Raw genomic sequence first — 27,755 nt, forward strand, 5'->3', positions numbered from 1 at the left:
TCTCTCAAACACCGCCTGGTGTTTTACCTGAAATTCATCTTTGAGGTGTGAGGAGTTGCTCTGCGAGTCAATGCGGATCATGTCATAGTACGTGGCTTTGAACTCGCACACGGGGATGGCGGTCTCACCGCACAAACACGCCTCCAGGATGGCGTCGTGGATGAAAATGTACTGCTCCTGAAACGCAGAAGAAAACTTTGGTCACCATCATAAAGTACACAGGTGAAGTGAGAGGTGTGAGCGTACACACGCACCTCAGTCTGAACCATGTTGATTCGTCTGGAGCGCAGAGCTTTAACGCAGTTGTAAATGTCCACGACGCCCTCTCTCTCTGCCATGTCCAACATGATGTCAATGACGATGTAACATCCTGTCCGGCCGGCTCCCGCACTTACAGAAACACCAGAAGAAGACGCTCCAGTCACATGACCATCTTTCATCACATCATGATTATAATTCACCAGACCAAACTCTGCTTACAGTCAGAAGAGACTGAAGATGTTGATCTCACAGCTCTGTTTCTCTACATCTAAACTCCAGATGGAGCATCATTCCTGTAACTTTAGTTTCTTATGAACATGAAAATGTGGGATCTCAAGCCAAATACACCAGCCAGACTGAATGTCAGCAGAACAGATTTTCTACATTTACATTTCTTTATGCATTTGGCAGATGCTTTTATCCTAAGCCACTTACATTGCATTATCCTGTACATTAAAAATTCTGCTGCGAGAATCCTGACAAGCAGAAGAACTATAGAGAGCACTTCGCTCCTATTCTGGAGTCCCTACATTGGCTCCCTCTCAGGTTTGGTATAGATGATGAAGTTCTTCTGCTTACATTAACATGGTTTGGCATCTCACTACTTATCTGAACTCAAAGTTTCCACAGCAAGAGTCTGGCTCCACGATCAGGTGATCGGCTAAACTCTTCCTTCCTTATGAAATCAGAGAGCTTCAACTCTGGTGCTTTTGAAGCTTCTCTTAACACACACATTTGTAGACTTCATTGTTTTGTTTTCTTACAGATTGTTGTTTTACTTTTAATCTTTTTGTTTATTCTTGTTTTCTTGTTTCTCTTTTAATGTGGATTCTTTTAAGTAAAGCGCTTTGGGAAGAATCATTGAAAGGCGATATATAAAATAACGTTTATTATTATAAGAAGAGAAAGTCAGCAGCAGCATGAGAAGTGATAGTCAAGCAATTGAAAGGAAGAGAAAGCTGCATCATGGTATTGTTCAGTGCATGCAGAGATGCAGATAAACCACATCCTGTTCTTGTGGCACACACACACACTGACACACAGCTGCTGATGCACAATGATTGTCTTTTACACGTCTGTGACAGATCAAGAGGTCAGAAGTGAGACTCTGGCCAATACTGTCAGATGTGGATGCTTGTGTGAAGATTAAAAACACCATTCACATGCACCCTAAAACAGGAAATGACATCATGAAGCCATGACACGCATTCTCTTCTACAGCATCTCAGACACGTGAAGACTGAGGGGATGCGATGAAAGCTTTCCATGTTTTATATAATGTTCTTCCTCTTCACAAAGGTACATAATGTCAGCAGTGTTGAGTATAGCACACAGCGTTCATCACATGATCAGTGTGTTAATGTCTGTCAGCTGGGTTTTCTGCTTGAACGCGATGTGTAGAGTTTGTGTTGGAGTACCTGCAGTGGACGACGATGGGTCCTGCCGTGGGTGGATTGGAAATCTTCACTCGTCGTATAAATGACAAGAGTCCGGTGGCGTGATACGGCACTCCATGATCCGGCCAGCCGGTGAAATGAAACTGCTTCACCTCTCTGACCTCATTGAATCCTCTCTGTGAATGTCCATAAAAACACCACAAAACAACACTGTGTTTCTACTGAAGTTCTGTAAGATATCACTCTATAAACACTTGTTTACACATGAAGAAAATGAAACAAGAGTCATGATTTTAAAGTTGGTCTCACCCGTTCTAGAGTAAAAGTTCTGACAACGTATTCTGCAAGCGGCTCGACCTCCACGAACGTCACTTTAAAGTCTCCATAAACTTCCATATCGTCTGGCCAGTATTTATAACATTTCACCTTCACGAGAAGAAGAAACCAACACAAGCGCTCTTACTGTACGTGCTCATGACACACAATCATACAAACATTACAATCACATGCTGAATCACAGCCGTCTGCTTCATGATTCCAGCTTCTTCTATTTTCTCTCCTTTATGATTGTGATGTATTTACTGTAAAGCTTTTGTCTCATAAGATCTGTCATTACACAGACAGCTGTGAGGTCAATCTACATGCACAACATGACAAAAACTAACAAAATATCCACAAACATGCACAAAACATGAATAAAAACACACAGACACACACACACGTGAACATGCCTGAACCCTTTGAGAAGTGTTTCTCGTGTGTCACTGAGTGAATCGGATCAAAGTCAGATAAACAATATTACCGTGAAATAAATATAATTCGACTCTTTTACAATGACCAATATTAGAAATATTATTCATTCATATTCCCTAAAGATTAATGTGTGAGAAAAAAGTATCAGTATTTATGATGTATATGTGTCTGCAGAGAGTGTGTGTGTGTGTGTGTCCAGAGAGACAGCATATGCGTGTACGTGTGTGTGTGTATTTGTACATCTATCTTTATGAGGACCAGTCTGTGTTTTAGACCAGCAGAGTGAGGACTAAGAGAGTAAAGTGAGGACATTTTGGCCGGTCCTCACTTTCTGAGACCCCTTTAAAGGGCTGTTTGAGGGTCAAGACCTGGTTTTAGGGTTCAGGTTATAATCAGGTTTAGGTTATAATCAGGTTCAGGTTATAATCAGGTTTAGGTTATAATCAGGTTTAGGTTATAATCAGGTTTAGGTTATAATCAGGTTTAGGTTATAATCAGGTTTAGGTTATAATCAGGTTTAGGTTATAATCAGGTTTAGGTTATAATCAGGTTTAGGTTATAATCAGGTTTGGGTTATAATCAGGTTTGGGTTATAATCAGGTTAAGGTTATAATCAGGTTAAGGTTATAATCAGGTTTGGGTTATAATCAGGTTTGGGTTATAATCAAGTTTAGGTTATAATCAGGTTTAGGTTATAATCAGGTTTAGATTATAATCAGGTTTAGGTTATAATCAGGTTTAGATTATAATCAGGTTTAGATTATAATCAGGTTTAGGTTATAATCAGGTTTAGGTTATAATCAGGTTTAGGTAATAATCAGGTTTAGGTTATAATCAGGTTTAGGTTATAATCAGGTTTAGGTTATAATCAGGTTAATGTTATAATCAGGTTTGGGTTATAATCAGGTTTGGGTTATAATCAGGTTAAGGTTATAATCAGGTTTGGGTTATAATCAGGTTTGGGTTATAATCAGGTTTGGGTTATAATCAAGTTTAGGTTATAATCAGGTTTAGGTTATAATCAGGTTTAGATTATAATCAGGTTAAGGTTATAATCAGGTTTAGGTTATAATCAGGTTTAGATTATAATCAGGTTTAGATTATAATCAGGTTTAGGTTATAATCAGGTTTAGGTTATAATCAGGTTTAGGTAATAATCAGGTTTGGGTTATAATCAGGTTTAGGTTATAATCAGGTTTAGGTTATAATCAGGTTAATGTTATAATCAGGTTTGGGTTATAATCAGGTTTGGGTTATAATCAGGTTAAGGTTATAATCAGGTTTGGGTTATAATCAGGTTTGGGTTATAATCAGGTTTGGGTTATAATCAAGTTTAGGTTATAATCAGGTTTAGGTTATAATCAGGTTTAGATTATAATCAGGTTAAGGTTATAATCAGGTTTAGGTTATAATCAGGTTTAGATTATAATCAGGTTTAGATTATAATCAGGTTTAGGTTATAATCAGGTTAAGGTTATAATCAGGTTTAGGTTATAATCAGGTTTGGGTTATAATCAGGTTTAGGTTATAATCAGGTTTAGATTATAATCAGGTTTAGGTTATAATCAGGTTTAGGTTATAATCAGGTTTAGATTATAATCAGGTTTAGGTTATAATCAGGTTTAGATTATAATCAGGTTTAGGTTATAATCAGGTTATAATCAGGTTTAGGTTATAATCAGGTTTGGGTTATAATCAGGTTTAGTTTATAATCAGGTTTAGATTATAATCAGGTTTAGGTTATAATCAGGTTTAGGTTATAATCAGGTTTAGGTTATAATCAGGTTTGGGTTATAATCAGGTTTAGGTTATAATCAGGTTTAGGTTATAATCAGGTTTAGGTTAAAATCAGGTTTAGGTTATAATCAGGTTTGGGTTATAATCAGGTTTGGGTTATAATCAGGTTTAGGTTATAATCAGGTTTAGGTTATAATCAGGTTTAGGTTATAATCAGGTTTAGGTTATAATCAGGTTTAGATTATAATCAGGTTAAGGTTATAATCAGGTTTAGGTTATAATCAGGTTTAGATTATAATCAGGTTTAGATTATAATCAGGTTTAGGTTATAATCAGGTTAAGGTTATAATCAGGTTTAGGTTATAATCAGGTTTGGGTTATAATCAGGTTTAGGTTATAATCAGGTTTAGATTATAATCAGGTTTAGGTTATAATCAGGTTTAGGTTATAATCAGGTTTAGATTATAATCAGGTTTAGGTTATAATCAGGTTTAGATTATAATCAGGTTTAGGTTATAATCAGGTTATAATCAGGTTTAGGTTATAATCAGGTTTGGGTTATAATCAGGTTTAGTTTATAATCAGGTTTAGATTATAATCAGGTTTAGGTTATAATCAGGTTTAGGTTATAATCAGGTTTAGGTTATAATCAGGTTTAGGTTATAATCAGGTTTGGGTTATAATCAGGTTTAGGTTATAATCAGGTTTAGGTTATAATCAGGTTTAGGTTATAATCAGGTTTAGGTTAAAATCAGGTTTAGGTTATAATCAGGTTTGGGTTATAATCAGGTTTGGGTTATAATCAGGTTTAGGTTATAATCAGGTTTAGGTTATAATCAGGTTTAGGTTATAATCAGGTTTAGGTTATAATCAGGTTTGGGTTATAATCAGGTTTAGGTTATAATCAGGTTTGGGTTATAATCAGGTTTGGGTTATAATCAGGTTTAGGTTATAATCAGGTTTAGGTTATAATCAGGTTTAGGTTATAATCAGGTTTAGCTTATAATCAGGTTTAGGTTATAATCAGGTTTGGGTTATAATCAGGTTTAGGTTATAATCAGGTTTGGGTTATAATCAGGTTTAGGTTATAATCAGGTTTGGGTTATAATCAGGTTTAGATTATAATCAGGTTTAGGTTATAATGAGGTTTAGGGTGAGTGTTAGGGTCAGGTACTCACTTCTGATGGTTAGGGTAAAGGGGCTAGAGATTGTGTTGCGTCAATATATGTCCTCATAAAGATAGCTGTGCAAACATGTGTGTGTGTGTGTGTGTGTGTGTTTGTTTAGAGAGTGTGTGTTTGTGGACCGAAATGTGATCAATCAAGATCTTCATCATCATGGAAATCATTTAGTCATGCTTAAATGCAAATAGGTTTTATTTTCGTTTCACAGAGCACAGATACTGTGTGTTTATTCCTGTGCGGGTGAAATATGTCCCAGATGGTTCCTAAAGGTTTCCGGTGAGATTAACGTCAGCTGTCACTCACTCTTCAAAAGGTTTGTCAGGCAGGGGGCCTTCAGGTCACACAACACAACATGAGGAAATCAAAAATGGCCCCACAAACATCAGCAGGCAATATAGTGACATACCCGGCCCACCTCCACAAGGTTGGTTACCATGACGATACAAGCGGACTGCTCCTGCCAGATCATCCTCCAGAAATCGTAGACGGTCTCATGAACGGGACCTGGAGAAAGAGGCAGACGGAGACACGCTTTACTTCTCTGTTTGACACAGACGGGCGTTCACTCATTCATTTCTTCTTCTTCTGTACCTTGAGTTGCGATGTAATGACTGGGCCTTTGATATCCCTGCAGGAGAAACACAACACCACACACAGCATGATGACATCATCATCCATCCGTTGGATCAGCAGCACAATATAAGAGGAACACGTGTTTGATTATGTGTATCTAATCCTCAGGGTTATTTTTCTTATTTGTCATCTGAACTCCACACGGACATCACCCCCCCCCAGCACGATAACATAAAGAGCCGATGATGAGCATTACATGGAGTGCAGAGATGTTCACATGCACCATGAGCAGACTGAAAGCAACAGAATCAATGTGTGTGTGTTCATGCAGATGAGCGTGAGGGCATCGGTGCGGTGGGAGGGTGTGCTGGGGGTGTTTAAAAGCCCTACAGCGATACTTACATCCCTGTACAGCCAAATCTACCGCCCCAAAACCAACGGCGTTAGAGTGAGAGAGAGCACAACACATGTCAGTGAGTCAGCAAGCACCTCCAACAGCAAGAAAAGAAAAGCTTCAAATAGTGTATAGTTGAGACAAAGGCATGCAGAAAAGACCTCACATACGAGGGAGGGAGAGACGTTTCTCACACGTTCGCCAATGGAGGAGGAGGAGGCATCTCCACTTACATCAATGTAGTTGGCATTTATGTAGTCGGACGAGGGGTCGTCTTCCATTGGCTGCAGGATAACTCGAGAGTGATCGTCTGCACGCCGCACGGAAACACAACCACAAGAAAAACAATGTTAGCTAAAGCTAACCGTTCTCCAAACAGGGCAAGAGAAGCTTCTTCGTATGGGCCATATTCCATGTCCACATCAAACCTTTTACCACAGCTTTTCACTCAAAAATGTCTCATTTTTCTTCACACCCATATGGCGTGTTCATTTCCCTCATCTTACACGGAAAAGTCCTTCAATATACTGACGATAACAGCTAAATCTAAAGAACTGATATCAAACCAAAATGTTCTCGTGTGAGACCTTCGGTCAGTCCGACTGGATGACAGAATCTCTGATCATATTATCTTACATGCGATGATGTTTCCATAGCGATTCTTTGTGCGATTGTGCTCTTTCTTTGCTGTGTCCCAGGAGGCGGATTGACCCTCAAAAAAGCTCTGGAGAGAGAAAACAAGAGAATATTAGACGGTAGAATAGATGCTCATGTAGAGACCAGACCTAGGGTGACCACCTGCTAATAAGCCCAAGGGGGGACAGGGGGTATGTTTCTGAGGGATAATGTGGGACACTGGCTGGCGCGGCGGTGCCCCCACTCCCCGGACAGACTCACAGATAGTGGTTTAGCCATTTCTAGCACATAGCACCTTACATGGTATATTAATAATGCCCTATTCCCCTAAACATGTGTAATTGCTGATGTATGCTCATGAATAGGCCACCCAATGTATATTTTTTTTAAATAAAGATTCACAATATTTTGAACATTCAATGAATTGACAAATGCACTTCCACTTACGATTTACTTTAGCTATTTAATTTTCCCAGTCTTTCTTGTACCCACACCTTCTCTTTTTAATTAATGGCTCAGACCAGTGGCGTTGCGAGACCCTTTTAGGGGAGCTAAAGCCCCCCTAAAGTTCTAGCTCAGTCCGCCCTAAAATATTGTGTGTAATGTAATCTGTACAAGAATTCGAGATCGCTTTATACCCCCCTTTAAAACTCTTATTATGAAAACGGCGTTAGGCTGCGTTATTTAGCGCATTCTTCAGTCCACACACGTCAGCACATTGGAGTTAACGTCATTAGCAGAGTAACTTTATAAGGTGTGTTCATTAACATGACATCTGCATTTTTGCCATTCTTTGTTATAAATGCATCTTAATATGATGTGGAAGCGATACATGACCCTTTCCCATTCACTGTTTAAAAGTTTTATGTGCGTTCACCCCTCGTTAACTATTTGTCAACGTTACCTCAAGCAAAATGAAAGCACTAAAAACCAATGATGGCATACCTCGACGATTAAGATGATATTGTAGCGCACAGAAAGTGTCATTAATGATGATGTGCTATAGTTATAGAGAGTCGACGGTAGTTTTGACAGCTCCGGAAAGAGGACGAGCAGATAAGAGTTACTGTAGATCAGCCCGGTGCGGCAGTGTTATTCAATGTTCTGAGTTCAGAGGAAATAAAAGTGTACAGAAGCTCAATATCGTTTTTCAGACGCTTCAGTATTTTTATCATTAATTGAAAACATATTGTGGAGGTAATAGATGAACACACAGTCATGCAGAGAGAGTGACAGCGCTAGTGCTCATCAGAATGAATGGTAGGGAAACATATTAAGTTATTTTTACTAAATAATGATTCAGCAGTTGATTGTGACATTTTATTTTATGGATTTGTGGCTGTTGTTGTTGTTGTCACTTTGAAATATAAATGTTGCAGATTAACCGATTAATGTGATATTCATTTGAATAACAATAACTTGTATTTATGCTTTTCTGCATATTCTTTCTTAATTATTTATTTTAGTAACGTATACAATATGTGGTGATTAGAGTGTGGCTCTCTCTATATATATATCCTCATTGGATGCTAAGCCCCCCTAATATTGAAAACCTAGAATCGGCCCTGGCTCAGACTCTCTTTCTCCATTTTTCAAATTGGAGCGCGCATCTAAAAGTTCCTTCTTAGTGTGTGCATGTGCTCGCGCTGTCATGACAACAACAACGGAACAACCTAGTCAGCAGTTCAACTGAGGGGTGGGTGTGGCAACAGTAGCGTGCTGAACTGTCAAGTAATGTTCGTTTGGCTGTCTGGGGCTCGAGGATATAGAGCGACCAACTTTTTTTTGAGCAAGAATTGATTATGCGTGACACGGTCTCAATTTGCGGGACGCATGAATTGGGCTTCAAACGCTGTGCGCGCACGCGCTACGCGGGACGGGTGGGCACCCTAACCAGACCAGACATGTGAATGTCACCATGAAGAAGTGATGCTGGAGTGATTGACAGGTGTTCAGCGTATCTAACAGACATCTCTTCACTTGTGCTTCTCTCTTTGTACATCAAATCATGCTTTTACTTTTCACAGCGACTGCATGTGTGTGTGTGTGTTTTAACTCCAAACCTTAAAACCAATGTGAGAGAGAGAAACACAAATGTTTTAATGAAAATGTGATACATAAGAACCACAGACAACATGAGGATATTGAATATTCCAGGACTCTGTTTGAATTCACATGGTTTGACTTGAACTCAAGTGTGAGCATGAGAGAACGTGTCTAGATGATTCTTCACATCCTAACCTCATACTCCTCTTTGAAGCCGTAACTGTCGGAGGTCTTCATGAGATTGATGTGCTGCAGGAGGTCGGCCACACGGATGGCGGGATGCAGTTGACCCGTCTGATAGGGCGATTCAGTGCCGTCGCAGTGGTATCGTGGGATATCCAGCAGTCTGCTGTTCTCCGCTGCGGCTGTCTGGTTCTCATCTGAGCCACAGACACAAACGTTTCATCTTAACAGATATACTTTCTCTCAATACAACAACAATCTGTACAGACGAGAGCTCATGTGTGCCATGAGAAACACATCAACTAATAAACAGATGACATAGTGTAATATCTGTGCTTCAACAAACCACCTGCCTTCATTTCTGTTCATACACAACAACACCGACAAAATACAACTCCTACACACTGTCACAAATTTGTCACAAAGTTATGTTTCGCTTTCATTTATACTGTTGCTTTATGAAGTTTAACGTGCTGAATATGAAAATCACATAAAAAAAATTCCATCGCCGGTAAATATTTTCACACATTTATACATTTGGGTATCATTACTCGTACACAGAAATGACAAGTTACTGAGCTCAAAACAACAATAACTAAACATGACTCATCCCAAACTTGACAAGTGTTCATGTGATGATGGGTTTGTCTTCTATGACTGATACTGTCCTCACCATCCAAGTTCATCTCACCTTCTCTGGCTATTTTCTGACAGTGACAATTGGAAAATCCTTTTTTGTAGTTTTTGTTTTTTTACAATAGCCGATATATAGTTATTAATGATTTAAGCACAAAATTGAGTTTTGACATGAATTTCTTGCATCTTATGGTGATATTACTTTTATGGATATATCACAATATTGATCTGGTATTGATAGTTCTTCTACACCTACACACACTCACCAGTAATGGGCACTTGATGGGCAGCAAGAGAGAAAAGATGAGTTTAGTTTTTCAGCATTAGTGAACACACAGGTTTTGTATGAGAACTGATGGGGGGGACACACACACACACACGCACACACAACACAACACAACTACAGTACAACAAACAATGTGTGTCGATGTCATCCACATGTTTCATCAATGCATGTCAAACATCAATGCAGTTTGATTTCACATTATAAGTCTAATACAGGAGTGTCAGTTATCATCATCCTCTGTTGTTAGAAAAGTGAATGTTTGTGGAGATGTCTTTATAACACACATTGTGAAGGATGAACAAACGAGTGATGCATGCTGGGTAATGAAGTTCCTCATGTAACTCAATTCAGTTAATTTTAATACTTCAATCTGATTTCAACTTTAGCCAAAATAAACACATGAAATACACAACACAACACATCTCACTTGTGTAATAAAGCTGATGTATAGAGCGTTTCATCAGACCTGACCCCCAGTTAACTTCAGGTTTGAGTTTGGCTTGGTGTCCAATAATAGAACTATATTTATTTAATTTATGTTAATATTAATTGTGTTGTTATTTGTTGGATTTTGTTGTATGTTTATTTGATTAAATAAACAATTTTTTAGAGAGACAAGTTTAGCCATCTACCTCGGTTTCTTCTGATTGTTATCAGTAATAATCTACAGGCACTCTATTGTTTGGAAGTTAAGATGGGGTCACAAAAGTGCATGCGCAGAAACGTTTGTTTGTGTTGTTAAGATGAAAGCGTCTATTCAAGAGTATTCGTGAAAACTGGCTGAATATATAATTGGTTAATTATTTTTAGTGTTCCTGTAGCTCTGTTGTGAGAGCATTGTGTTAACAACGCATGGTTGTTGGTTTGATCCCAGGGGAGTGCACATACTTAGAAACAAATGTAAACTATAAAGCAATGTAAGTCGCTTTGGATAAAAGCGCCAGCAAAATGCATAAATGTAAATGTTATGAACAGAGACCACCACCAAAAGGATTAGTCAATTCACTAAAAATATTTCTTTGTCATTTTTCTTTAAAAAAAATTGTTAATATAATATAATTAGTGGTGGGCCGTTAACGGCAGTGAGACTCTTATCGCGCGATAAAAAAAATGTCGCCGTTAATCTATTCTCAAAGTTGGGTTGGGAGCTGGGTCTATACTACGCAAGCTATGATGACTTTTACCTTGATATTTTAGCGCGGATGTATACCAGCTTAACTGCACTGTACGGGGCGAGAACGAGATTTTTCAACACGCGTGATTCGCGTCATTCGCGGAAGCAGAAGCCGCCTCATCATCTCATAACCAGGGCTTCATTCGCGCGATTCGCGCAGCAAGTAGATCTATTGGCTCTTTGCATTAACATATAAATCACTCGCGCTTGACACGCCATTCACGTTTGGTCTGAACACAACATAACGTTACTGTGAAATTACCGCATCAAACGTGACGTGCTTACATGGATGCAGCTATGAAGCCGCCGGGTTTGCTTCAGGGAATATTAATTTTTAAGAAGCTTCCCAATAGAAACATCGACAAGACTAAGGTTGTTTGCACCTTGTGCAATGCGGAATTGGTTTAAAAAAAACACTTTCTCTCAACAGGTAGTGGTCTAGCTTTAGTTGAAACCAGTAACTTTGTATTGAGATCTAATGTATTATGGCTCCTGTATGACATATCGCTTGTTGCTCCCTCACTCTTTGTAAGTCGCTTTGGATAAAAGCGTCTGCTAAATGACTAAATGTAAATGTACTGTAGGAGCTCTTCCAGTCTCAAGTACCACCTAAACGCAAATCATCCCTTAGCTAATGCGGAAGTAAACACAAGTTCATCTTATTGAACATAATTTAATTTTCATCACCAATTATCATAGTAGAACAGTTTTCCCAAGCAGTTTGTGATGCATTTTGGAAACAGGAGATGAGCCCCTGGTCTAATGCGCCACCTGGCTTGAGAAACCTGTTCTCAAAGACTTACTTTTAGTCATTATTTGGGTAGCACACATATTCTGAATGCCTTCGGCAGAATTCAAATGAGCCATTTTAATCTAGATTAATCTAGATTAATTTTGGAATTAATCTAGATTAATCTAGATTAAAAAAATAATCTATGCCTACCACTAAATATAATTCTTTATTACATTTCCCAAAAATGTTTTTCATAAAAATGTTTGTTGAAGGATGACTTGAATTGAATAATGGGAAAAAATTGTAGGCAATAAAAATTCAGATTACAGTAGATTTGAAACATCCATGTCAGACTAAAGCTGATTGATCAAAAAACATTTCTACACAAATAGTGTTGATGAAATTTAACAGGTCATTTCTAATTTACTCAATTGGTCACAACAAAGTGACGTTTGCGTTTTCAGGAGTTTACAATTAGTCTAAAAACCTAAATAAAGAAGATGAAAGTGACTCTAAACTCTTGAATGGCAGTGTATGCTGATAATAACATTTAGATGTGATAATGGTTTGATTTTAAACACATGACACATGAACTGAATTGCGCCGCAAACATACGCGCACACATGTAATGTCTCACCTAACACAGCCGTCGGCACGAGCGGATCGTTGGGCACTGTAGAGAAATATCAGCAGTTATTAGAACACTGTGTGTGTGTGTGACATCATCAGTGATGTCACCAACCGCTGTGATCATCACAATCCAAACTGCAAACTGATGTTGAGAAACATAAAAGCTTGTCACTCCTGTGGAAACTTTCTCAGTCCCACACAAACCCGTCTGCTTGACAATCTCAGTGTGGGCGGCTCTCTGAAGGGTTAGGTGTTTCTGGTTATTCCAGGGTATCAGAGAGCACGTTTACTGACATTTAACAACACCTCCACAGCCCACATCATCTCATCTCCTGACACAAAAACCCACCTTCTTCTCAACAGCAGAGCAACGGCTTGAAGAAAAGAATCATAAATCCCACATGTGTACAGAAGTCGGTTGATTTCCTTCATTCTGCCCTTCATCTTTCTGACGGACGATGATTTGTGATGCAGGAAGGTTTGAATACTCACAGCGGCTGAAGTTGTGTGAGTCCATGAAGGTGACGGGTTCTTCAGCATGTAGAGTGCTCTGATCTGCATAACTGCGATCCATCGAGTTCACCATGTGTGTCATCTCCTGACGCGTGTTTCCAATGGCATCCTTACGCTTCTTAGCAAGTTTCCTGACAAAACACGTAAAGATATAAAGTCACTAAAGATCAAAAATCATTCCACCCACAGCAAACACTCACACAGAAAACAGAAGACAGGAAGTGGAATTACAGGACAGTAGAGGAAAAACCTGAGGAAATCCAGCCAGATTAACAGTGAAAGAAATAAAAGCATGCAAACCAGTCCAAACGTCACAGCTCTCAACAAGACTCTTTGATCACCATCTGACAAAGACTTACAGTACGCTTGTGTATTTGAAATTTGTGTCAAATGGTTATTTAGGTGCTCACTTACAACTGACCGGATTCCGTTACTTGAATGCACTGAGAAATACCAGCATATCTGAGATATCACCATGGTTTGTGATGTTGCTTGTGTATTTTAAATCTGGATGTATTTGAAGTCCATTTGGGACTGTGACTGGACATTTGTGAATGTAATATTAATATGCTCTCTGTGACAAGAATAAACACAATCATCATCCAGACGGTGTAGATTTCTAAAGTGACTCTTTAAAGAGGACGGGTCCTTTAGGAGTAGGAATTTGGTTTTGGGCCATATGAACTAATGAATGTGTGTGTGTGTGATAGGATGATAGATGAATAGAGTGAGGGACCGTCCCTCTCCACACACACACATGCACACCACCCACAAACAACAACACACACAAGTGCAGCATTCTTTTTTCAAAAAACACCGCTGCCGAGCATGTCAAAGAACTAATCGAGTGCTGAGGATTGTGATTGGTCAAAACAAATAGTGTTTTGGCTTGAAAAAAGGATACTGCATCTTTAAAAGACTAACAGGACTAACCAGAGAATAAACCACTGCTGCGCTTCTGTTACTTACAGGTAATATGAGTAAGAATAGTAGCTCCTCCTGGTGAGCGAACGAGAAATAGCACAAACACATGAAGAGATATGGGTGAGCGTAATGTGAGATTCAAAGCATCTGATCTCATGTACATGTGTCTGCAATCTTATAAAACTATTCATTTGACAACTGACTCTTACTGAAAAAAAAACCCAATAAAAAAACAAGAGAATATAAGAACATGCAAAACTCTGACTGTAAGATTTCATCATGTGTCTCTGATCTGATATATCACTGCAGTTAACCTTTGAGCACATACATTCACAAAAAAATACAATTAAAAATAAATCACATATGCACAGCACAACTCAAGAAACACAAATGAAAGGAAAACAGCAAATCAAAAATGTGAAGCTGCTGACATCCTGCAAAACAAATCATATGATGACCATCATTTTAAAGATGCAGTATCTTGTCTTTTAATGCCTGTGTATCCAGATTCAGCATTTCCACATGATTCAGCATTTCCACATATAAGCAGTTCATATCAGTGATAAATCAATAACAGACCTCAAAATTCTTAAAACAGACCCTCCAAAAAACAAACGTCTCACACGTTTCAGCTGAATTACATTTAAGATGGCGATTAAGAACCAAGACTAACATGAGAATGAAGTGTGCAGCCATTCTGTCATCACTATCATTACTCTTCACTGTTACTACACAAGAGCGTATAAAGTACGAGAGCACAGTCTTCACATTCACGAAGAGGAGTAGAAGACACTGAATGAAGTACAGAGGAGCACAGGACAGAACCGAATGAAGTACAGAGGAGCACTTGACAGAACTGAATGAAGTACAGAGGAGCAAAGGACAGAACCGAATGAAGTACAGAGGAGCACTTGACAGAACTGAATGAAGTACAGAGGAGCAAAGGAACGAACTGAATGAAGTACAGAGGAGCACTGGACAGAACCAAATGAAGTACAGAGGAGCACAGGGCAGAACCGAATGAAGTACAGAGGAGCACTTGACAGAACTGAATGAAGTACAGTGGAGCAAAGGAACGAACCGAATGAAGTACAGCGGAGAACAGGACAGAACCGAATGAAGTACATAGGAGCACTTGACAGAACTGAATGAAGTACAGAGGAGCACAGGGCAGAACTGAATGAAGTACAGAGGAGCAAAGGACAGAACCGAATGAAGTACAGAGGAGCACTGGACAGAACCAAATTATGTAAAGAGGAGCACTGAACAGAACCGAATGAAGTATATAGGAGCACTGGACAGAACCAAATGAAGTATAGAGGAGCAAAGGACAGAACCAAATGAAGTACAGAGGAGCGCTGGACAGAACCAAATTAAGTATAGAGGAGCAAAGGACAGAACCAAATAAAGTATAGAGGAGCAAAGGACAGAACCAAATGAAGTACAGAGGAGCAAAGGACAGAACCAAATGAAGTATAGAGGAGCAAAGGACAGAACCAAATGAAGTACAGAGGAGCAAAGGACAGAACCGAATGAAGTACAGAGGAGCACTGGACAGAACCAAATTATGTAAAGAGGAGCACTGAACAGAACCGAATGAAGTATATAGGAGCACTGGACAGAACCAAATGAAGTATAGAGGAGCAAAGGACAGAACCAAATGAAGTACAGAGGAGCGCTGGACAGAACCAAATTAAGTATAGAGGAGCACTGCACAGAACCAAATAAAGTATAGAGGAGCAAAGGACAGAACCAAATGAAGTACAGAGGAGCAAAGGACAGAACCAAATGAAGTATAGAGGAGCAAAGGACAGAACCAAATGAAGTACAGAGGAGCAAAGGACAGAACCGAATGAAGTACAGAGGAGCACTGGACAGAACCAAATTATGTAAAGAGGAGCACTGAACAGAACCGAATGAAGTATAGAGGAGCACTGGACAGAACCAAATGAAGTATAGAGAAGCAAAGGACAGAACCAAATGAAGTACAGAGGAGCGCTGGACAGAACCAAATTAAGTATAGAGGAGCACTGGACAGAACCAAATGAAGTACAGAGGAGCGCTGGACAGAACCAAATGAAGTATAGAGGAGCAAAGGACAGAACCAAATGAAGTACAGAGGAGCACTGGACAGAACCAAATTATGTAAAGAGGAGCACTGAACAGAACCGAATTAAGTATAGAGGACCATATGACAGAACCAAATGAAGTATAGAGCAGCACTGAACAGAACCAAATGATGTATAGAGGAGCAAAGGACAGAACCAAATGAAGTACAGAGGAGCAAAGGACAGAACCAAATGAAGTATAGAGGAGCACTGGACAGAACCAAATGAAGTATAGAGGAGCAAAGGACAGAACCAAATAAAGTATAGAGGAGCACTGGACAGGACCTAATTAAGTATAGAGGAGCATATGACAGAACCAAATGAAGTATAGAGCAGCACTGAACAGAACCAAATGATGTATAGAGGAGCAAAGGACAGAACCGAATGAAGTATAGAGGAGCAAAGGACAGAACCAAATGAAGTATAGAGGAGCACTGGACAGAACCAAATGAAGTATAGAGGAGCAAAGGACAGAACCAAATGAAGTATAGAGGAGCACTGGACAGAACCAAATGAAGTACAGAGGAGCAAAGGACAGAACCAAATGAATTATAGAGGAGCAAAGGACAGAACCAAATGAAGTATAGAGGAGCAAAGGACAGAACCAAATGAAGTATAGAGCAGCAAAGGACAGAACCAAATGAAGTATAGAGGAGCACTGAACAGAACCAAATGAAGTATAGAGGAGCAAAGGACAGAACCAAATGAAGTATAGAGGAGCAAAGGACAGAACCAAATGAAGTATAGAGGAGCAAAGGACAGAACCAAATTAAGTATAGAGGAGCACTGGACAGAACCAAATGAAGTATAGAGGAGCAAAGGACAGAACCAAATTAAGTATAGAGGAGCACTGGACAGAACCAAATGAAGTACAGAGGCGCAAAGGACAGAACCAAATGAAGTATAGAGGAGCAAAGGACAGAACCAAATGAAGCATAGAGCAGCAAAGGACAGAACCAAATGAAGTATAGAGGAGCGCTGGACAGAACCAGATGAAGTATGCATAAGTATGAGAGCAACGTGTTTGTCTTTTCTGAGCCTGTGCTGACAGTGATGTTGAAGTGATTGTTGGAGATGTCAGAGTTGATGTTTGAATAAAACTTCTTCTGTTCAGTGCACTGATCTATAAATGAGTGGATTACTCATGACGTCATTACACTGAAGCCACCGCGCCGCCCTGTTGCTAAGACCAAACCTTCCACTAATAGGGAGTTATCACATATTAAAGATGAAACAGTACCTTACCAGTCCTGGTTTTCAAACTGAAGTCTCGCAGTACATTCTGACAACGCAAATGTCTCAGGCATGTGAATGTTTATTTAAAGTCAGAAATTTCCCATCTCTGAGTGAGATCCAGTCATCATCATTACAGCAGCGTATACAATAGATGAGAAGATGGAGGAGACACCTCAACATATGACAAATGTGCTCATTCTATATACAGATAATATAGACTGTATGTTTGTAAAATCATGAAGTTTTATTTCTAATCATTTAAACCCGCCATTACAACAGAACTGTGTCACTATTCTGCCCGAACTAAACATCAACACTGGATAAAACATCACAAGTAACAATTAATTTCAACATACATTTGTAAACTAAAAACTAATTCTGTAGATGGTTAGCTGCAAAACGGGTTATTTCAGATGTCTATTTTGAGTGTAAGTCAATGACGCCCTCTGTCAGCGCCAACAGTATACTCAATCCAGTCATTTATATAGTTCAGTGCTTCAGTGCCATGTGAGCACATGTTTGAATCAATGCATCTACACATTATCTTCATCTCGTATATGTGTATTATTTGTTGTTAGGTGCTGTGAGCAGTCAACTTAGCTAGTTTGATGTATGTACAACAGTATTTGCAACAATAATGTGCTATAAAATGAATCCAATAACTGTAATATCTGAAAATATGCCTGTTGCCAGTGGATGGACCCATGTTCAAGATGGAAATAAATCACAGGTTCCATTCCCAGGAAACACACAAACTGACAAAATATATACAGACTGAAAGACACTTTAGAAAGTGTAACGCATACATGTAAATAAACTCAATTCTTTTCTCGAACATATTATCATTTATATTGTTTCAGAGAATGTCTCTAGAGTGTTTGATCTATAAATGTATTGATATATTTCTGAGGGTTGTTATGATACAACAGCTTTCCTGTAGGTCAGTGGTAAGAGCATTATATTAACAACGCAAGGTTGTGGGTTGGATCCCAGGGGAGTGCACATACCCAAGTATAAATGTATAGGATAATGAAATATAAGTCGCTTTGGATAAAAGCATCTGCCAAATGCGTAAATGTAAATGTAAACCAACTCTTTCATGGTTAGGGCTGGTGTGTAGTTCCAGAGAAGAACACATGATGGCAGCAGAGGAACACTGAGGAGGAGCTGGATGTGCACATCTAATGTTCTTCCTATCACACAGTGCCATCGAGAAACCCTTGTTATTTATTTCTAATTCCTCACGGCTGATGATGTCATGAGATGATGGTGACAGAAGAGGTTTGTGATTTCAGTTTTACCTTTTCTTCACCAGCAGAACGGCCACCAGCACCAGCAGAATGAAGACCAGCACCGCAGCGCTGATGCCGGCGATCTTCACCACCTGATCCGTTTGTTTGGCCGGGTCTGGAATCACCTCTGGCTCTTCTGTCGCCCCTGAACACACAAATGTATATTTCAACCTTCACTCTGGCGTGTGTTTGATATGTGAGGGAGGTCATTTCATTCTGCTGTCTATTACATCTCCAAATAAAACACCAGTAAATAGATTCATATCAAGACATCGGCATGCATGTTAATCTGTTCCTTCCAAACACTTCTAAATAAAGCCAATCGTCATGAAAGTGAGAATATTTCTGTTCTGAACTTAAAGACAAGCGTGGGCTTTATTTGTTCTTCCATGAAAACGTCTGGACCGCTGACAAACATAAAGTGGCATGAGCGGCGGTGTGTGTGTGATCTCTTTCGCTTGATACAATGCCAGAAAATGAAAGAATGGCTTGAAAAAGACTGTGGGATATGTTTCTCCAAACACTGGCAGACGTCCACACCTTCACTCTGTTGTTCAATGCTAATATTATTACCTGGCACTCATACATAATACACGGCACAAAACTCATTACGCAGAAGAAAAAAGCCTGAAAAGTATGAAACAGTTTAAAGTTTGAGGCGGATAAACAGAAGATAAAAGCCATGGATCTATACATGATCTTCACATCCGTTACATTCGGTGACGTATGACACTCAGATCAAGTATGGGTTGGGTTTGGTTCTCTCCAGTGTGGTGCTGAGAGGAAAGCCATCTAATCCCATCATGTCCATAGTGAGGCGGCGTTCAGCTGTGAAAGGCTCAATAGGTAAAGCTGCAGTGTGAGTGAGTCTGAGCGGCGGGAGGGAAGGAATGTTCTGTCCATGTCCTGAAGCTTTAAGGGGAGATAAGGTAATGATCCAGTGACATGGACTCTCAGCGTCCGGAGCCGCGGGGCAGCTTTACCTTCACCCCACAATACCTCTCCAACAAAAGCAAAGCTCCTGTCACCGCTGCTTCTCTATCTTTTACATACACTCCATCCTGTCTGAGTGAGAAGAGTGATGGATAGAGAGAGCACCTCTCCCCCATCATCTTCATGACAGCTGGGTCACATGAACTTCCCAACAACTATATCAAACTCATCCTCACTGGACAACATCACACAACCCATAACCCACCACTCAGTGTGACCTCACATGACCTCATTCAAGAGATTTCATGAAGAACAGATGTAAAAAGTCTTTTATGGAGGTAAGGTCAGTTTATATAGATGTCACATGATCTGATTTCTGGGTTTGGATCATCAGGAACACTTCATCTGTCAGACAAACTCAAACGCTAAATGACACTGAAGAAAAGCGCAGCCTTATTCCACAGTTCATGAGCTCAAGCACACGCATGACTCGACGTCTATAACACCAGCTCCACATGTTCATTCATTACCATCCATAAAACCTGATGAACCACACACACATCAACACTGATCACCAGTCAGGTCAATAACACACACACACACACACAATATCAGATATCACATTATGTTCTCCGCCACAACACTTTTCACTCCCATAAATGTGATTTGAGGGAAAACACTACAAGAAATTCAATGGAAATTGGATTACATGCATTTTTAGAGATATGATTCCATGTTTCCAAACAGAGATGCACCTTTGTATCTAAACAACACATGAGGTGGGTTATATGTAATCCGCTGTGGGAGCGATCTGAGCCTCAGGCAGAGTTTTATCATTCCATTTCCCACTGAAAAACAATTAATGAAGACCCTGAGGATACAATAAAAATCTGCAATAACTCCAGACGTGTCGATTTTTAACTGTCACAACATCACACATTTCACTGCATTAACAATAACACAATCAACATATTCAAAACACGTCTGGATGGATCAAATGTTGAATAAAACAAATAGTGTGAATCCCAAAAGTCACACACCATCACACACACTTTTTGAGAGAGACAAGAGAGAGAGAGAGAGAGAGAGAGAGAGAGAGAGAGAAAGAGAGACTGAGAGAGATATCTCAAGTCCTGCCACGACCAAAGAACGACCAGCACAACACTGACACTATCACCCTCATTGAGAACTTTAATTAAAACTCTTTTTCTGTTTATATTGAGATGTATATATATAGATTTTTACTTATAGACTTTTAATTTTATTCTATCTTATTTTTTATCCTAATCTGTATTTCTGCATGTTTATACTTAATCTTGTGCTTTGGCAATGTAAATTTTCTTTTATCATGCCAATAAAGCTCCTTTTAATCTTGAATCTTGAGAGAGAGAGAGAGAGAGAGCAGAGAGAGAGAGAGAGAGAGAGAGAGAGAGAGTGAGAGAGAGAGAGAGAGAGACAGAGATAGAGAGATAGAGAGAGATAGAACGCGAAGGAGAGATAGAGAGAGAGAGAGAGAGAGAGAGAGAGAGAGAGAGAGAGAGAGAGAGACAGAGACAGAGACAGAGACAGAGACAGAGACAGAGAGACAGAAAGAGACTTTGACTTTTAACACACTTTATTAAAACTTTTTCTTGAAAACAGGCATTCAATTTTCCCCCAGACAAAGTGCAACATAATGTCAAGGAAAATTAAAATTAAAAATTAAAATAAAAACAAAAAAATAAAAATAAAAAAACATACAAGATAAATAGATCCAAGCATCACACATATCACCAGTTAAACAAAATATCTCCATTGAGAACCAATCAACTCTGACTACTATAGAAAAGGCCAATGAAATTTGCAGCATTCATTTACCTCTTGTTCTGAAGAGCCTGAGAGCCTCTCACAACTGCAACAGAAACGATACAGGTTGTGTCAAAAGGGACACAACGTCTCGTTCCCTCCATCAGGGAACTGAGGTTACATACGTAACCAAGACGTTCCCTTTCTGTCGGTCTCTCGACGTTGTGTCGAGAATGACAGATGGGGTTGCCTATGGAAAACGCCACAACGCTGTATCGCGTCACAATCTCAGCGAAGCGACGATAACAAGCCTGGGCATGTCAGCTCGAAGCTTTCGTGAAACTGTAACCTTCCAGTGTGGTGGTCGGGGGGTCCCAGAGCTTTCTTGGAGAAAGATGGGTACAGCCCTGACCGGTAACCTTTCACGGACGGGGCCTTTGCTCTCTACTGGCGAGAGGCCGTCCGGCTCGGGTTTACACCGGGTGAGCGCAAATCTTAATCAGAGAAGCGCTGCAGAGGCCACCTCCTACCCGTGGGGAGGAATATGGTGGATATAAGTATGCTCTCGTCCTTGGAGGAGAACGCATGGAACGTGCGGACTGGGTAGTTAACCGCGAGGTGGAGGTCCACCTGGGGAAGCTCATGGGTTACCATCTGTGGGAACCATTGTCATGAGGGTATAGCAGACGGAACAGCCCCCGGGGGGGTGTTACTGCGTCCGATAGCACTAGGTCCGGTTAGAGCTATCTGTGATAGTTCATATGGTATCCCGGCCTAAGGGGGAAGGCTGCTTTGCCCAGCCAACCCCCGGGGGGGTGCTTGCTTAGTGATGGATGGATTACCCAGAGTCTGGGTAAGAAGGAAGGTTGGTGAGGTACCAATTTTCCTAGCCATGTGTTTGGGTAAGAAGAAAAGGGTAGATAGCACACTGACCCAACCTGTTAGAGGGTGGGAAGGTGCTTTCGCAGGCATACGCCCCCCAGGATGCCAGTCCTACATGTCTCCACGCAGGACGTGGGCTGACACCGGGTTTACGGGAAGGTTGTTAACCCTTGCGAAGGTGTTTGGGCGTAGCCCAACCCGCAGCTCTACAGAAGTCTGCTAGAGAGGCGCTTCTCCCAGTGCCCAGGAGGTGGCTAAACTCTGTGGAGTGAGCCCTCACTGCAAATGGGCATGGGAGATGTCACAAGCTATTGAAACATTAGGATTAAACTTGTCTGTGGGCAAAGCACAATGCAGTATTCTCCACTGTAAATCCCCAGATCTTTTGGGAAGTGGGCCTTTATAAAAAAAGCCTCCAGGAAGGAGAATGGTCATTAGAAACTGTTAAAAAAAATCCCTCCATTTTGTATCACATCTGTCCTTAATGCTCTCAAAATAATCTACTTTAACACAAGTCAGATAAAGTTCTTTTTTTCCTGCTGTCTGGAAATCAAAGTCTTGCAACCTTTTAAACGTTAACAGTTTCCCTTTGCGATCATCTTCTGAACAACAGACTCTTGGGGACACAACCAATTTGGGAAAAAGTTTAATTGAAGGAACCTCCTGACAGAAAGCAGTTTACAAACTGGAGGAGTGTGGGGGGGGAAGGCTGCTTTCAACCCCTCTATGAACCGCTCTACTGTTCTGATTGATCTGAAACCCATTTGACCACAGATGTGCACTATTGACCTCCACGTTCTGGAGGAAAAATCAACCAAATGTGCCACTTTGGTCAATCCTCTATTCATAAAAGATTGCACCATTTTGTTGGATGCACAAAAATCATTACCTAAAAAGGAATTATAAAACAGTTGCTCATTTAGGCCATAATGTTGATTTTCTTGCCTAAATATCTTAAAAAGATTTTATCACTGAATCATAAAAGGTCACATCAGACGAAAAACTTGCACCCTGACAAGACATTAAGAACAGTTGCATATTAAGACGAAACCCGCCAACAGTTTTGAGCAAATCCAGACTAAAAGACACCCATGTCCTGAATTCAACGGGGTACAGTAAGTTTTGGACAGTCTTTAACCTCATGGCTTTGACCTTAGCTGTTAAATCAATTAACCCTTGACCCCCTTCATTGACTGATAGATACAGAAACGCTGGAGGGAGCCAATGATAAACATCCCAAAAGAAGTCCACAAAAATCTTCTGCAAGCGTTGCAACAGATCTTTTGGAGGGTCCAGCACATTTAAGCGAAGCCACATCATGGAAACTGCCAAATTATTCACAATGAGCACTCTTCCCCTGTATGACTGGGGCAGTATCCATCTCCATCTCTACAAACGTCCAGAAACTTTTTCAAAGACGCCATCCCAGTTCTTTTGCATAAACTGGTAAGTTCTGAGGAAAACACCCAACACCTTAAACCCATCCATACTCCAGGAACATTGCTGAGGAAGTTCAGGAGGACCCCCATCTTCCCATTCCCCCAGTAAAAAGAAGCACTCTTTTGCCAATTAATTCGTGAGGATGAGGCTTTCTGGTAAGCCTCAAGAGATTCACTTAAATATTTAATGTCTTTAACAGATCTAACAATAACGGTAACGTCATCAGCATAGGCACTAAGTTTAACAGTTGTCAGATCTGTGGTGAATGGGCACACTGTTGAAATACCACCCAGCTTATTCCTCAAAGCTACCAGTAGTGGTTCAATAGCAACAGCATAGAGGATCCCTGAAAGCCCACATCCTTGTCGTAAAGGCATTTAAAGAGGAACCCATGATCGACCCAATCGAATGCTTTCTCCTGGTCTAAAGAAACAAAACAGATGTCAAGTTTATGAACTCGAGCAAAAGAAATCAGGTCTCGATTCAGAAAAATGTTATCAAAAATAGACCGGTCAGGGAAGCAATACGACTGATCCGCATGAATTATTGAAGAAATATGAAGCTTGATCCTGTTTGTTAAAGTCTTAGAGAGTATCTTGTAGTCAACTCCAAGAAGTGAGATGGGATGCCAGCATCTGATGTACTCGAGATGGCCTTTCTTGGGGAGTAGCGTGATCACAGCTCTTCGTAGACTAAGTGGTAGTGTGCCTTGTTTAAGACTCTCCATAAAAACTAAAAACAAATCTTTTCCAATGACCGACCAAAACTGTTTATAAAATTCTGAGTTTAATCCATCCAGATCTGGAGCTTTGCCGGAGGACAATTCCTGAACCGCAACAGACAAGTCATCAAAAGTGAACAGGTTTTCAAGGCTCGCTTTCTCCTCTTCTGAAAACTGTGGCAGGTCCTGAAGGAGTAGGTCAGCCTTCTCCTCATCACAGGGTTCTGCCCTATAAAGATCTTCGTAAAAAGTCAGTGCATGGGAAATAATCTCATGACTATCAGTAATTTTTACAACGTCAGAACGTTTCAAGCAGCATAAGACGTTTTTCTCCACAGTCTGTTTCTCCAAATTGAAGAAAAATGAAGTTGGGGCATCCATATTGTTAAAAGTTAAAAACCGAGCACGGACCAATGTCTCTTGGGCCCTCTCCTCCAGCAAATTCCGCAAAAGGATTTTTTTACGTTCCAAGGCCTCTGTGGCCTCCACAACGTCTCTTTCAAGACTAAGACGAAGGATTTCCTGCTCGAGCTGTGCCAACTTATTGTCCAGAATGCTCTTGTTATAAGCAGAATAATTTTGACATACAGTTTAATTTGAACTTTCCCGATGTCTCACCACTGGCTCAGGGACTTATACTGTGTTTTTCTCTCGCTCCAGACCACCCAGAAGTGAGTAAAAGAGTGCACAAAGATGTGATCCTGCAACAAACTGCTATTGAATTTCCAATAAGGATGCTTAAAAGTGCTCTGTGCAGTGGTGACATTAACAGACATCAAATGATGATCAGATAAGGCAGTAGGATAAATGCAGCAATTAAAGAATTTATCTCTTGCCCTTTTTTGTATATAGAACCTATCCAGCCTGGCCCCAGATACACTATTTGAAATTATTTTTAACAAGGTGTACTGTCTATCCAGGGGGAAAGATTCTCTCCTAACATCTATAAGATTATGATATGTGATCAAAGACCTAAGACCTAAGCACATCAGCTGATTTATTGTGGGGTTCATCATGATTCCTGTCTAGAGTGTGATTTACAGCAGCGGTTCCCAATCCTGGTCCTCGCGACCCACCGCTCTGCATATTTTGTGTATCTCTCTTGTTTAACACACCGGATTTAAATCTCTAGCTCATTAGAAGAGACCTTAATGAATGAACCGCGTTCCGATTACGTGTTCCCTGAACTGTGTTCATTGCTCTCTACTCCCTGCACACATGAAATCGTCAGACGTTAATTTAAGAACACGAAGAACAAAACTTACTACGGAAGATTGAAGGGTAATTTAACCGTAATTTTGAGATTTGCGCAACATTATCCACATTTCGAACGGGATTTATGGCAGAATATCTAGTGATGTTTACTTCGCAGGGCTCTTATGGGCGTATTAAACAAACCTCCGAAGCGGTAGGAGAAGCATACAAAATATGCAGAGTAGGGGGTCGCGAGGACCAGGATTGGGAACCGCTGATTTACAGTACAGTTAAAATCTCCAGCCAGAACAATAATACTATCAGGTGAAACATCGCTTAGAACCATCTTAAGTTTTTCAAAAAAGCTGATTCGTTCTGAACCAACATTGGGAGCATAAACATTAACAAATGAAAAATTTACACCACAAATTGTTGCATCGGCTCTTAACAAACGACCAGAAACCAGGTCTCAGAACACTCAGAGATAGGTCTTGAAACTCAGGTGCCAGCAGTATAGCGCCATGACTCAGTATAGCCTGCCCTTTCCATTCAGTCATCCACTGAATCTGGTTTTTATCATCAGTGTGTGTTTCCTGCAGAAAAACTACACTGGCGCTCTTTAACATTATGTAATCAAAGAGACAAGCCCGTTTTACCGCATCACGACATCCATTGATGTTAAAAGAACTGAGTGTCAACGGTGTCATAAAAATGGAAATAAAGTAAACACTCAATAATAAAAATCAGTTAAAATGCGCCAGAAGTAATCGGGCCATATTCATTTTTTACTGCGTGAATGCAGGATACTTCTGACAGTGCTGAGCAGCTTCTTAAGGCGGTACCGTTTAGGTTTATCACGCTCATCAAACGTAGTCTTTCTCATAACCACAGTGCAAGACACTAAAAACAGTTTCAAATCAGGAAAATAAGACTCTATTTTGGGTTTGCGAAACCCCTTCGTGGCATCAAGAAAATGATTTATTTGCTGAACAGTGTAATATTTAATCTTACCTTCAGAGGCAGGTTTTAAATCCTTCGGGGTATTTCCACTGTACTCAATATCCTCGTATTCGTTATCCGAATCATGCATTTGAGACTCTGAATCCATGAGCTCTTGAGATAATATATCATTCTGACTGAATTCTGAGTCATTGGTGGCTTGAATATCAGTTTTGTCAGGTTGTGTTTGTTTCTCATGAAGCGTAACGGTCTCAGGTACAGACTGCGGGAACACCCTTTCAGTGCTCATCTCTGCCACCGGAGCAGCAGGTGTATAACTCGGCCCGGCCGCCTCTTCAACTGCCTTCTCCGGGCCGACTTTAGAGGCAACCAGCACCGGTCTCAGCTCGGGCGAGTCAGCCGGCGCAGAAATCGCTCCGTTCGGCTGGGGTTGCGAAGCCACAGCGGCCGCAGTAACTCCCGCGCCCGTCACCCGATCAATTTTCATCGCATCTGAGGCCACATCAGGCCTCGCTGGCCTGTCCCGATTCGGGCAAGTTTGCCTGATATGTCCAAATTCGCCACAAACGAAACACCTCATGGACTCAGAGCTGATGAATATTGTGTAATCTTTACCTTCTATGTTTAACTTCACCGACAGGCTTAAGGGATCGCTCTGAGTGTTCAAAATCATGAAAGCCTTACGCCAAAAAGACATTACGTGCTTAATTTCAGGGTTTTTGCATCCAAGCGCGATCATTTTTATGGGACTTACTATTTTACCATGCCTCTGAAGTATCTGCTCTAGACATTCATTTTTAACAAACGGGGGTACGTTCAATAGAACCACTTTCTTCGATGGGCTTGATAAAGGTAAAACGGGTACAAAGGTCTCATTAATAACTAGTCCTGTCTCAATTAATTCATCCACCATTTGGCTTTGACTCAAGAAAATCACAATGGCCTTATTCATACGGGAGGTAGATCTAATATTAGCGCCTCCGACCGCCACACTCACGGCTATCAGACAAACCTCCACCGACACCGCGGCATCAGGCATGCATTTGCAGCCGTGCCCGATTGTCAGTCGCAAGAAATCTCTTACATCCGACCCCATCACCCCACACGCTGACCAAAGCCAGCAAAGGCTATGTTTGTAAACCTA

General features: G+C 40.5%; 1 protein-coding gene across 10 annotated transcripts in view; it reads right to left on the reverse strand.

The window, feature by feature from the left end:
* ptprk (protein tyrosine phosphatase receptor type K) overlaps window positions 1-27,755 on the reverse strand; it is a 174,408-nt gene that overhangs the window by 17,930 nt on the left and 128,723 nt on the right. For 2 of the 10 annotated variants that reach the window (XM_056765384.1, XM_056765382.1), the window contains 15 exons: window positions 18,706-18,841; window positions 14,106-14,135; window positions 13,116-13,267; window positions 12,631-12,666; window positions 10,067-10,078; window positions 9,177-9,361; window positions 6,936-7,023; window positions 6,470-6,609; window positions 6,308-6,325; window positions 5,924-5,960; window positions 5,739-5,836; window positions 1,968-2,084; window positions 1,680-1,834; window positions 255-390; window positions 28-177 (listed from right to left, as the gene is read on the reverse strand). In XM_056765384.1, the coding sequence (XP_056621362.1) occupies window positions 28-177; window positions 255-390; window positions 1,680-1,834; window positions 1,968-2,084; window positions 5,739-5,836; window positions 5,924-5,960; window positions 6,308-6,325; window positions 6,470-6,609; window positions 6,936-7,023; window positions 9,177-9,361; window positions 10,067-10,078; window positions 12,631-12,666; window positions 13,116-13,267; window positions 14,106-14,135; window positions 18,706-18,841 (1,490 nt within the window). The remainder of the gene's footprint in view (window positions 1-27; window positions 178-254; window positions 391-1,679; window positions 1,835-1,967; window positions 2,085-5,738; window positions 5,837-5,923; window positions 5,961-6,307; window positions 6,326-6,469; window positions 6,610-6,935; window positions 7,024-9,176; window positions 9,362-10,066; window positions 10,079-12,630; window positions 12,667-13,115; window positions 13,268-14,105; window positions 14,136-18,705; window positions 18,842-27,755) is intronic. The other 8 variants (XM_056765385.1, XM_056765383.1, XM_056765390.1 and 5 more) reach the window with 8 other exon arrangements.

The sequence above is a fragment of the Triplophysa dalaica genome, chromosome 13 (genome assembly GCF_015846415.1).
Source record: "Triplophysa dalaica isolate WHDGS20190420 chromosome 13, ASM1584641v1, whole genome shotgun sequence".
Lineage (NCBI taxonomy): Eukaryota > Metazoa > Chordata > Actinopteri > Cypriniformes > Nemacheilidae > Triplophysa > Triplophysa dalaica.